Source organism: Pongo pygmaeus, chromosome 6, assembly GCF_028885625.2.
Source record: "Pongo pygmaeus isolate AG05252 chromosome 6, NHGRI_mPonPyg2-v2.0_pri, whole genome shotgun sequence".
In the NCBI taxonomy this organism is placed as follows: Eukaryota; Metazoa; Chordata; class Mammalia; order Primates; family Hominidae; genus Pongo; species Pongo pygmaeus.
The window spans coordinates 40,879,501-40,891,743 of record NC_072379.2 but is presented as its reverse complement, the minus strand read 5'-3'; the positions used below and the strand labels follow the sequence as shown (position 1 = coordinate 40,891,743).

Genomic DNA, 12,243 nt, shown 5'->3' with positions numbered 1-12,243 from the left:
GGACAGAGATGGGGCAGCAGTAACAGGATGAAGCTGGGCCAGGAGGAACAGGATGGAGCTGGGGGTTGGAGTGAAAGGATGGAAATGGGCGGGAGTAACAGGATGGAGTTTGTAGTGGGAGTAACAGGATAGAAGTGGGGCAGGACTAACAAGATGGAGCTGGAGGCAGGAGAAACAGGAAGGACAGAGCTGGGGGCAGGAGGAACAGGATGGAGCTGGGGGCATGATTAACAGGACAGAGCTGGGGGCAGGAGGAACAGGACAGAGCTGGGTGCATGATTAACAGGAGAGAGCCGGGGGCAGGAGGAACAGGATGGAGCTGGGGCAGGACAACAGGTTGGAGCTGGGGGCAGGAGTAACAGGTTGGAGCTGCTGGGCTGGGGAGCAGGCAGGGCTGATCCCACCTGGTCCTCCCTGGAGCCTCTTGCCTGCTCTGGCAGCCAGTGGGGAGCCTTGAAGTGCTGTGAGTTGCCATGAGGTCTGTGGCTTGGTGTGTTAGCGCTGGGGGTGGGTCAGAGCAAAACCTTGGGAGACCTGCTTGAAGAGGGACACCTGAGCATGCTTAGGGGCTGCAGGTCTTCACCTGTCCTTCGCTAAGCCCCTGTGACCCCTCCCTTCCCAGGTGGGCTGCCTGCCTTGGTCCTGGAGCTCCAAGCCCAACAGTTCCCTGGTGGTCCTTTCATCTGGGGGCCAGCGCACAGCCCTGCCCACCCTGCCCTGCGAGTCTACTCACCATGCCCTGCTCTGCTGCCTGGTGGGCACCCTCCCGCTAGCCATATTTTTCCGGGTGTCCTCCTTGCCAAAAATGATCCTGCTCTCCGGGCTCACCACGTCCTACATCCTCGTTCTGGAGCTCAGTGGATACACCAGGACTGGGTAAGTGTGTGGCTCCTCGAGAAAAAGGCCTAAGCAGTGGTGCTACTGAATCTGTGTATACAGATATGCACTATAGGCTTCTGAGTCCAGAACTAGTCAAGATGAATTTTATACACAATTTTTAGTTTGGTGGCTGCTTCTCTTCAACCCAAGTTCTAGTAAGGACTCAGATTTCCCTAGGATAAGTGACTCTTGGCCAAGGTCAATCCCAGCAAGCTGTTTTTGGGTGTCACCACCTGAGGGTCACTCTGAATGGTTCTTGAGTTTGGTGGCAGAGTCTTGCCCTGGAAGCTCGGCACTGACTTGGCTTTTCTTCCTCATCTTCCCCCAGGGGTGGTGCCGTCTCCGGGCGCAGCTACGAGCCGATTGTGGCCATCCTGCTCTTCTCCTGTGCGCTGGCCCTGCATGCCAGGCAGGTGGACATCAGGCTGAGGCTGGACTACCTCTGGGCCGCACAGGCAAGACGAGCCCTTTCTGCTTTCTGGGGGTGGGGGATTTGGAGGAGAAAGAAGGCTTCAGCAAGCATCTGATGGGGGCTGCCACAGACACCCACACGCCGTATGGCCCTCGGAGGGCCCTCCTCAGCAGCGTGCAAGCCAGGCATTGTCCGGGGATGGAGGAAACCTATGCTGGGGGTTGCAGGGAGTGGGAGCCATGCCTTGTGAGAAGACAGTTCAGAAAGTTATGGGGTGCATGTGATGGAGATCTGCCTGATGGTCAGAGTGTGGCTCTTTCATGAGGCAGTGAGTCCCCCTTCCCTAACAGCATGTGCAGTGGTGGTGCAGAGGGGCTCAGCCTCTGCAGGGCTGGGCAGTGGCAGCAGGTCTCATCGGGGTCATTGGGAAACACAAGAAAATGCCAGAACTCTCACCACCTGCTCCAAATTGAGTAGGTCAGCAGGTGGGGGCTGTATGTCTATATTTTTACATGTACCCTGGGAAATTCTGACACAAGAGGCATAAACACCCCTCTTTGGGAGACTCCATAGAGTAGCAAACATGTGAACTGGCCTCAGGCACCAAACATCTGGGTACCAGGCTGGAGAGGAGTCATGCTTCCCTGAAGTCTGTAGGTGGCTTTCTGTTTGGATGTGATGCTGGCAATGACTGCCAGATATTCACCTTGAGTTCTTGCTGTGGAGCCACGGCAGAGGCGTACCTGTGTCCACCCCATGGCCAGGGGCCAAGGCAGCGTGTGGGTGCTGGTGTGAGCATCTTCACACCAACTCCATACTCCACAGGCCTCCGGGAGGTGAGGCAGTCAAGCATTTAGGACCAGACTACCTGGGTTCAAATCCCATTTGTGGAATTTGCAAACTGTTTCACCCTGGGAAAATTGCTCCTCCTAGGTTTCCTCCCCTGAAAACTGGGAATGAAAGCTGGTGAATATTAGCTTTAGCAAGAGATAGTCTTCTTATTTTGACACCTTAAGAATAGCTCTTTGCTGTTGGAGCTATTTGATCTCATTCAGTTTTCAGAACAGCACTGTCTAGGAGCTGGAATCACAGACAAGAAAGCAGGGGCCACTAAAGTAACATGCCAGAGTCTGGCAGCCAGAAGGTGGCTGAGCTGGGATCCAGCTGCCATCTGTGTGATCTTTGGGTAGGCTCTGAACCTGTGGAGAGAGCTGTGTCTGGGGCCAGGCAGGACAGGAACATTTTCACTCTGGGCCTACTCTGCAGCCAGGACTGAAGGCAGGTGCAGCCCAGAGTTGGGGCTCAGACACCAGACAGGCACTGCCCAGAGGGTGGCCAGGAGGAAGCGTGGCCAGGACCAGCTGAGGGCTCACTGTGGAAGCAGGACCAGGCTTGCTGCTGGAGTGGGGAAGCCTGTCAATTTTTTGCCCTTGTTCCTGAGGCTGACTGGGCATCAAGCCATGCAGTTAAGTGACTGAAACCCTGGTCAGCAGTAGCAGGGGTGACAAAGGTTGGGCCTCGCATCAGATGGTCCTTGTCCTGAATTCCAGCAGCTCCATGTAGGGTCTGCGTGACTTTAACCAGTGATAGGTCAATCTGTCTTTCTGCTTCAGCAGTAAAATGGGGTGATAACCCTAATCCAGGTGTGCAAGAAGTAACTGAAATTCTCTTCCTGATGTCGTTGGCCACGGGCCTTGACAAAGTAGGTGCTCGGTGAGGCTGAGCAGCCCTTTGTCTGGCAGCCTGTTACTCTGTGATGAGCCATTTTTGGGGGGATCTCTTTCTGGGAGGGAGGGTTAGAGTGGGTTGAAGGGTAGGTGCGAGGAGCATCTGGAGGCAAATTATCACTCATGAAAAAAATGAACACAATTGTGTCCTCTAGTTTTATTCATCTGGAAAAGACAGAAGCAGCTCAGTGGGTTTATGTCAGCATGACAGGGCAGGATGCATATTTAAAGTGATGGAAATTATGTTGTTGATTTGAGTAGGCAAAAGAAAGAACATGTACATACATCACACACACACATTGTCTATATGTGTATCTATATACATGTGCTCACAAATGCTTGGTGAAAAACATGGCTTTTTTTTCCTTCACTGTATAATAGCTTTATTGAGATATATTTCACATAACACAATTCACTTGTTTAGTGAACAGTGGTTTTCAGTATACTTACAGTCCTGTAACCATTACTATAATCAATATTAGAATATTTTTATCTCCCTCAAAAGAAACCCATCACCATCAGTTAACACTCCCCATTTCTCCTCAACCCCCAAACCCTAGGCAACTACCAGTCTACCCCCATCTGTGGATTTTCCCATTTCATTTATTCTTCAGCCTGTGTATTAAGTTATTGCCTGTTCTGGGCAGAAGACATTCCTGTGTCCTACTAGATGGAGCTCTGAGCTAGCCTTGCAGGTGGGGAAGACCCAGATTCCCGAGGGACTCATGATCTGGCGCTGTCTTCACTGCATACCTGAATTCCAGGTTCTGGAGTGGGCAGGGGTTGCTGAGAACCCTCGCCTTGTGGCCTTTCCTGGGGAAGTGCTGCTGTGTGGTGCGCTCTCTGTCAGCAGGGCTGTCTGGACAGAACAGGCCCTAATTGCTGCTGTGGAGTGGGAGGGGACCCTGGTGGGGGCATAAATACATCTGCATTAAGCTGTTCTTGCACTGCTATAAAGGAATATTGGAGACTGGGTAATTTATAAAGAAAAGAGGTTTAATTGGCTCACAGTTCTACAGGCCGTACCAACAGGCACCAGCATCTGCTTGGCTTCTGGGAAGGCCTCAGGGAGCTTTTACTCATAGCAGAAGGCGAAGCATGAACATATGTGTCACACGGCGAGAACAGGAGCAAGGGGTTGGGGGGAAGGTGCCACACAGTTCAAAATAACCGGATCTTGCGAGAACTCTGACTATCGCGAGAAAGAACAGCACCAAGCCATGAGGGATCCGCCTCCATGACCCATACCTCCCACCAGCCCCCACCTCCAACACTAGGATTACATTTCAGCATGAGATTTGGCGGGGACAGATACCCAAACCATATCAACATCTGAGTCAGACTTATCACCAGAGGAATGCAGGCTGTGGTGGGAAGTGAGTCCTCACACCAGAAGGCCTGACTGCAGCCACAGTGGGTTTGCGAGGAAGCTAAGCCAGGCATACTGGGGAAGAGCCAGTGTTTCTCTGGGCCTTGTGCAATGCTTCAGATTTGGCTATGGAAGGATGAGGGATGGGGTTGAGGGGAAAGGGACGAGGAACATGGCAGAAAGAGGGAGTTCTTCAGCAAAAACCATGAGAGGAGTCAGAGCCCAATTACAGGGGCCAGTGCTCCCTCCAGGCCCCTGTGGGCAGTGGAGCTGCAAAGGGAGGGCGATAGGACCCGATCCCTGTCTCCAAAGGTGGTCTGACAGTGGAGTGTGACACAGAGCCCAGGAGGCAGGTGGGAGCCCTGTGATCCACAGGGGCCCTGAGGAAAGCAACTTGCATGGTCAGGGGCTGGCAGGAGGGCACCTTGGAAGTGGTCGTGTAGAGTCTGGCCACTGTTGGCCATCAAGTGAGGGTGCAGTAGTGGAGGTAGAGTGGGTCTCCAGGGAGCTGTGCATGTATCACAGCCTGGGCTGAGAGCGGAGGGCACACTCTAAGGAGGTGAGTTCAGGAGCCCTTATGATGCTTGGACTATTTGAAAGACAGGGGCAGGCGCAGGGCAGCTCCAGGCTGGTGTGGCACCTAGGGCAGCCACAGTGGGAACGGGCCCTAGAACCAGGGAACAGAGAGGGCCGCCTGATAGGATTCACCACCTTCAGCTGAGAGACGCAGCCAGTCCACAGCAACCATGCAAAGAGGAACCGGGAATGCGCTCCTCCCTCGCTACTGGCCCCTGCTCCCGCTCCCCATTGGCCAAACCTGGCCGGAAGTAGGAGGCCCAGGACCCTGTTGGTAGAGTCCTTGGACTGGCCTCCCTGGGACAGAACCAGTGAGGAATGGACTGCAGATACAGCACATACCTGCCCTGGAAGGGAGATCTGGCCAGCTGCAGTTTGCTAAAGCCACACCAGGTAATGGGAAAGGAGCCTCTTTATGATGGGCTGTGTTGCTGAACTTGGTCTTAGTTTGGCTCCGGCTGGCTATCCAGGGTGATCCAGCTGGCTGGTCTGGGAGGATATGTTGACCCAGCGGTCAGCTGGCCTCTCTGGGTTCAGATCTTTTAGTTGCAAAAACGTACTCAGAGCTTGAGAAGAATGGACTTGGGCTGAGCTAGAAAGACTGGAACAGCCCAGGCCCATGAGATCTGGGGTTTCCAGGTTATTTAGTAGGGTGCCTGGTTGGCTCCTCATTCTCAGACAGCAGAGTTGGGCTTTGGCTATGACTCTTCCAGTTGAGGGACACTTCTGGGAAAAACATTTTCTCTCATCTGGGTTGACATGGCTTTTTCTTGGCTTTGGTGTTCTTTTAAATGTTATTAAATGCAGTATTTGACCCTGCCATGTCGTTCTCCATCCAGTGACACCCCCTAGCAATGCCCAATGAGCATACCAGTAATTTTAGGGCTAGAATGCATTCCTGGGCCTTGGGGCAGCCCGAGCAAGTCTGCAGATCCTTGTGCATGCGTGTCACAAGAAAGGGTTGCCCAAATGGAGTACACTGCCATGTTTGTCCGCAGGTAGGTAACAACAAATGCCACCTGCTTTCCCATAACCCTAGCAAAACACAGAACTTTGTAGACTTTGCCTGTTTGCCCTTGGACATTAGGTATGTAGTACAAACATTAGAGTGCCTCAAACTATTGCAAAATTGCCAGGCCAAACACTAGGTAGGTTAATTATTTACAGAGACTGGATTGGTTGTCCAAACCTGCACAAACAGATAGGCTTTTCCCTTGGGAGGCATCTTTAGCCTCTTCGCCTGTGAACTCTTGTATGCTTTTGTTCCAGTGTCATTTCTTTCTTTGCATTCAGTAGATAATCATCATGGGAATTAAAATTTCAGTGTTTGTGCTATTTAGTATAGAATGCAGTTAAAACAACTTATTTCTCTACCAATAAATGCTTAATTCAATGGTAATTCCCATTTTGCAGTTGCCATTATTAACATTTAGAGGGGAGGTTTCCTAAGATGTGGTCATGGCACAGACATGGAATTCCTGGTGGCAGAAGCCAAGTTAGAGACCTGGTTCCTCCTCTTACTCTGGTCACTGGTCTTCTCCACATATGTGACAGTGACACTTGTCTCTCAGGGGGTTGTGGAGGAGTGTATGTCATATAAAGCCATGGTCATCATGCTTCTTGGACCCTGAAATGTTGTACGCTTGTTAGTCATCATCTTGTTCTCTGTTAACTGGCCATAGGTTTCACCTCTGGCCTTTGGGTGAGTACATCCTCACAAACAGCTTTTATGGAGGGACAAATGGTTCCAGATGTATCCCAGCTGCATCCTGCAGCACACTTCTGTGGAAACCCCCAAGGAGCCAAACCTTGTTGCATAACCTCAGGACCCCACATCGATCAGGCCCCACGCCCACTGGAAACACACCATCTGAGAATGCACACTCAGCCTCTGGCAGGCATCCACTCTGTACCTACGCACAAAGTGTTACCACCTGCCTCCATCCAACAGGTGCTTATTGGGCACCAAAGTATACCTAATCCTGTGCTGGGGATGCTCACATGGTTGAGGTGTAACCCCTGCCCTTGGGTGCTCACGGACTATTAAAGGAATCAAACTCAAGCCACAGAAAATTTCAGTACAGTGAAGGGCATGCCATGTAAAATGTAGACAGGACCCTGACCCAGGCAGGTGGATGTGCTATCATTTAAATATAATACCTCACCCCTGAGGCTTAAAGGATGAGTAGGAATTAGCCAAGGGAAGGGCAGAGTGCTAGGTGGGGTAAGTGTGTCTGTCTCCTGAGATGCTTGTTTTTATTGTTATTTTAAAAAATCAGTTCATAATACTGTATTGTGTACTTGAAATTTGGTAAGATAGCAGATTTTAAGTGTCCTCACCCCCTCATCCCAGACACACACAAATGGTAACTGTGGGTGGTGATAGATGTGTTAAGTAATTTGATCGTAGTAGTCGTTATGCAATGTATACATATAGGAAACCATCACATTGCACACCTTGGATATATACAGTTTTTGTTTGTCAATTAAATATTTCAAAATAAAAAAAATATTAAGCTCACAAAGACTTACCAAATCTGGATCTCAAGAGCAAGAAATTAAATGTTGGTCAAAGGAAAAAAAGGGTCTTTCAGTAATGTTAGAGGGTAATAAAGGGGTCAATTTATCAAGAGGACATAGTCCTAAACATTTATGTACCTAAAACAGATCATCAAAATACATAAAGTAAAAATTGATAGAACTGCAAGAAATTCTTCTATCTATAATTGTAGTTGGAGTTTCCAACATCCCTTTCAAAAAGCAATAGAATCACTAGACAGAAAATCAGTGACGGATTACAACACTTAAGAACACTGTCAACCAACTTGACTTAATTGACATTTATAAAACATACCATCCAACAGCAACAGAATACGCATTCTATTCAAGGACACATGAGCATGACCAGTACAGCAAGTCTCAAGAAATTCAAAAGGATTCAAATCATACAAAGCATATTCCTTAGCTACAATATAATTAAATTAGAAGTCCATAACAGAAAGATCTCTGAGAAATCCTCAACTAAAGAATATACTTCTTAATAACTTTTGGTTCAAAGAAGAAATCAAAAGAAAAATTAGAAAGTAATATGAGCCAAATGAAACTACATATGAGATCAACATTTGTGGAGTTCAGCTAAAGCAGTACTTGGAGGAAAATGTATAATACAAAGCACCTATATTAGAAAAGAAGAAAGGTCTCTCTCAAATCACCTTAAGAAGCCAGAAAAGAGGAAATTAAACCAAAAGTAATCAGAAATTAAATAGAGACCAGTTTCTATAAATGTTTAAGGAATAAAATAACAAGGAAGTATTATAATCAATTTTATCTCAATAAAATTGACAACTTACAGGGAAGGATACAGATCCTTTGGGTCTCGCTTTTCACCTTTGTTAGGAAGAACCAGAGGAGCATTAATTCTCAGACTAATTTTGTCCACTCCTGAGGCAAAACCCTTTTCAGTACTTTACCTGATGCCTGGTGAATTATAAGGTTTTTTATTCTTGCCAGTGGAGGCAGGAACGATTTTCAGAATTGCATGAACTTTGGGGGTTGTTCCCTACAGTCCTTTCCCTAACCTGTGCTAATCCCTAGATGGTTCTTTCTCTAGCCTATGCTAATCAGTACTCAGCTAGAGACTTGAAGAGACCGGAACACTCTGTCCTCTCTGGTATTTTCCCTTTGAACTCAAGCTGCCTTGGGCTTCCAAGCCCCCTAGCCTTGTCAAATCTGGGAAACCCCCAGGCTTCACATGCACTGCCTCTATGTGTGGCCTGGAAACTCTCCCAGCAGTATGCTGGGCCATTGCAGGCCTCATCACTTATTCCTATCACTCAAGGATCACTGTCTTTCATTGCCTCCTGTCCAGTATTTGGAAAGCTGCTGTTTTATATATTTTGTGTGGTCTGCTTGTTGCTTGTAGGAGGGCAAATTGAATCCCTGTTACTCCATCTTTTCCAGAAGTGGAACTTCATGTGGCCATTTAAGTGTCTTTGACCCCAAAACTGGTCATTATCCCCATGTAACAGGTGAGGGCCAAAGTAAATGACCAAAGGTCAGAACCGAAATCTGCCAAACCCTAAATGGGCACTCTCATGGATGCCATGCAGAGCATGTCTCAGAAGCCTTCTCCTGCCAAGTTAAGTACCACCCAGAGTGGAATGGCATTCTGGTGAGAGCTGTCTCTAGGCAGAATCCTATGAACACAGCCAAGAATTAGAAGTCCTCAGCTCTGAGGCCTGTGCTTCTCCCTCCGCAGCACTCAAGATTTCATATGCATGTGTGGTTGGAGGGTTTCTCTGAAAGGTTACATCTGGGTTAGAAGGACCCAGCATAACTTCAACATAGAGCAAAATCTCCAAAGACCCCAGAAGTTGCTTTCCGCCCACAGTGTGGACTGTTTGTGGAGAGCCGTGTGGTAGGAGTGTGGAAAATAGCACCTCAATCCCTCCCTGGTTCGAAAAGATGGAGAAACATTGGTAACTCCAGACTTTCTGATGAGGAAATGGAGCCTTCTGCTTTAAAGCACTAGAGGCCGTCTGAAACAGCAGACCCACCGGACATCCCCTAGGACATCTCTCCATCGTGGAGTGGGGCTGCTTTGCATTTTTTTCTGTATGTGTGTGCAATGAAAAATCCAGATTTTCGGCCAGGCGTGGTGGCTCACGCCTGTAATCCCAGCACTTTGGGAGGCCGAGGTGGGTGGATCATGAGGTCAGGAGATCAAGACCATCCTGGCTACCACAGTGAAACCCTGTCTCTACTAAAAAATACAAAAAATTAGACTGGCGTGGTGGCGAGCGCCTGTGGTCCCAGCTACTTGGGAGGCTGAGGCAGGAGAATGGCGTGAACCCGGGAGGCGGAGCTTGCAGTGAGCCGAGGTCACCCTACTGCACTCCAGCCTGGATGATAGAGCTAGACTCTGTCTCAAAAAAAAAAAAAAGAAAAAAAGAAAAAGAAAAATCCAGATTTTCTACAACAAAGACACACACGTTTAGCACAGTTAGTGTCCACGTGGAGTGACCGGGGCCACTGTTGCCTGGCTAGTGGTTGTGGAAACAAGGGAGCTTGTGCTGGCAACACGTGCTCAGGGTCAGGCTCTCAGCCCTCCCCAGGACCGTTCAGCTTCAGAGTGCTTTCCTGTAGGATGGCCTCCCTCACATTCTGAGTGGGTAAATTCACAGTGGCTTCCCCAGCTCTGAGGCCTGTGCTTCTCCCTAGACTCTCCTGCATCTTGCAAGTAGAGCAAAAGCTCCAAAGACCCCAAAAGTTGCTTTCTGCCCACAGTGTGGGCAGAAATGCGCACGGGCTGCTGCTGCTAGTCAAGGGAGGAGAGGAGAGGAGACTTGAGGAGAACGGAAGACAGAATGCCATGAAGGCCCTGGGCAGGTGTTGTCTGCTCCTCAGAAAGGAGTAATTTATTCTAATTAAGGGGCTGAAGAGGACTTCCTGGAGGAGGTAGTATTGGACCAGGCATTTCACTGTGGCAAGAAATGCTGACTTTTCTGAAAAGGGTAATTTTGGTAATTCTCTGATTTCAATGTCTGACATTTTACCCTGGAAACTTCAGTCACCGAAACTGAACTTGATCAGTTTCCAGTAGATCCTACCCCCACATTTTATATTGGCATAAGTGGAAATTCAAACCTAGGAAAGAGGACTCTCACAGGGCCTTCACTTCGTTAGACAGACAGGGTGTCTTCTGCTTGTGGAGGCTGGATGCTGTCTTGCCAGCCTTGGTTTCCCTCCATGTACAGTGACGGTGGACCTCGTGGATCACTGAGAGCAGATCTCCCAGGGGCAGGACCAGCTGTGTGCCCACTGCAGCCTCATAGCTTCACTGTTAGCACGAGCTCTTTTTACCTTTTTTTTTTTTTGAGATGGAATTTTGCTCTTGTTGCCCAGGCTGGAGTGCAGTGGCGCGATCTTGGCTCACCGCAGCCTCTCCCTTCCGGGTTCAAGTGATGCTCCTGCCTCAGCCTCCCGAGTAGCTGGGGTTACAGGCATGTGCCACCACGCCCAGCTAATTTTGTATTTTTAGTAGAGATGGGGTTTCTCCATGTTGGTCAGGCTGGTCTTGAACTCCTGACCTTAGATGATCTGCCTGCCTCAGCCTGCCAAAGTGCTGGGATTACAGGCGTAAGCCGCTGCGCCCAGCCCTCTTTACCTTTTAAAATGGCATCCCCATCTTGCTTCCTGTCTGAAACACTGGACACAGCCCTGCCTTCAACTACTATGTTGACTCATCCTAAGAAATGAAGAACTACCAAGCATTTCAGCACAGCAAAACTTTCAGCTCAGAAGCTCCTTAGGAGTAAAAACTTCATTGTCAGAAACAGAGCCAGCCTCTGCATTCACCACCGCCGGTCCCAGCATTTCTGTGGGGGGTGGATGTTAGATAGTCCTGGTTTATTCGAGCTGATTTGCCCTCCAGCTCATGAACTCCGATTCCCCCAGCTATGACATCACCACAACCTCATTTACACCACAGGGCCATGGATGGGACAAACACATCATGAGGGCTGTGGTCTGCCTTTTTATTTCTTGGAAAGAGAAATGCAACAAGATGCTAAGTATTTTATAGAAAACCACACATGCATGTGTGCATGCACACACAAACACACATAGTCTCTTACACACACACACACATACACACCACTTATGGACTTCCTAGGGCAGTGTGGAACATGTGCATGTGCATGCCTGCATCCACACATTGTAACTGCAGCATTTGAAGGCTTATTCTCTCATTTTCTAATAAAGGTCAGGGATAACATTTTTAATTCATTGAATTGTTCAAATTTAAAATTAAGATTTCTCTTTAATGTAGTAGAATAATGTAAATTACATTTCTCCATATGAAGCCTTAACTGAAATGCATTTTTGATCTAAAAAGGACTTTTCATCTGTTCTATACTAAAAGGGAAGTGGAACTGATTGGAGCAGCAGGCAGCAGGGGCCTGCATGAGAGGCCTGGGTTTAGGGGATGGCCACCTGTTGCATTGGCAGGACTTGATGGGTCTGAAGTGCTGAGTTGGGTGCCGGGTGAACAAGGATGCTGAGCTGGGGGCCCCCGGTGTTCAGATTAAGAACACCTGCACCACACTCAGCCTGCCCCATGCTGTAAACAGTGCTTGTAAAGTCTTGTGCTTTGGCTGGAAAAATAATTAGTGAGAAGCAGGCATGTGTTCATGTTATGTGGTCCCTGAAGCGGCCGCACAAAGCTAGAGTCCCCAGTGGGGAGCTGTGACCTCTCCCCATGCCTCACCCTCCTATCAAGC

The 12,243-nt window shown here is 48.9% G+C and overlaps 1 protein-coding gene across 1 annotated transcript in view; it reads left to right on the top strand.

The window, feature by feature from the left end:
* ADCY1 (adenylate cyclase 1) overlaps positions 1–12,243 on the top strand; it is a 147,450-nt gene that overhangs the window by 111,684 nt on the left and 23,523 nt on the right. Inside the window, exons 13-14 of the mRNA XM_054494800.2 lie at positions 623–876; positions 1,208–1,334. Of these exons, the coding sequence (XP_054350775.1) occupies positions 623–876; positions 1,208–1,334 (381 nt within the window). The remainder of the gene's footprint in view (positions 1–622; positions 877–1,207; positions 1,335–12,243) is intronic.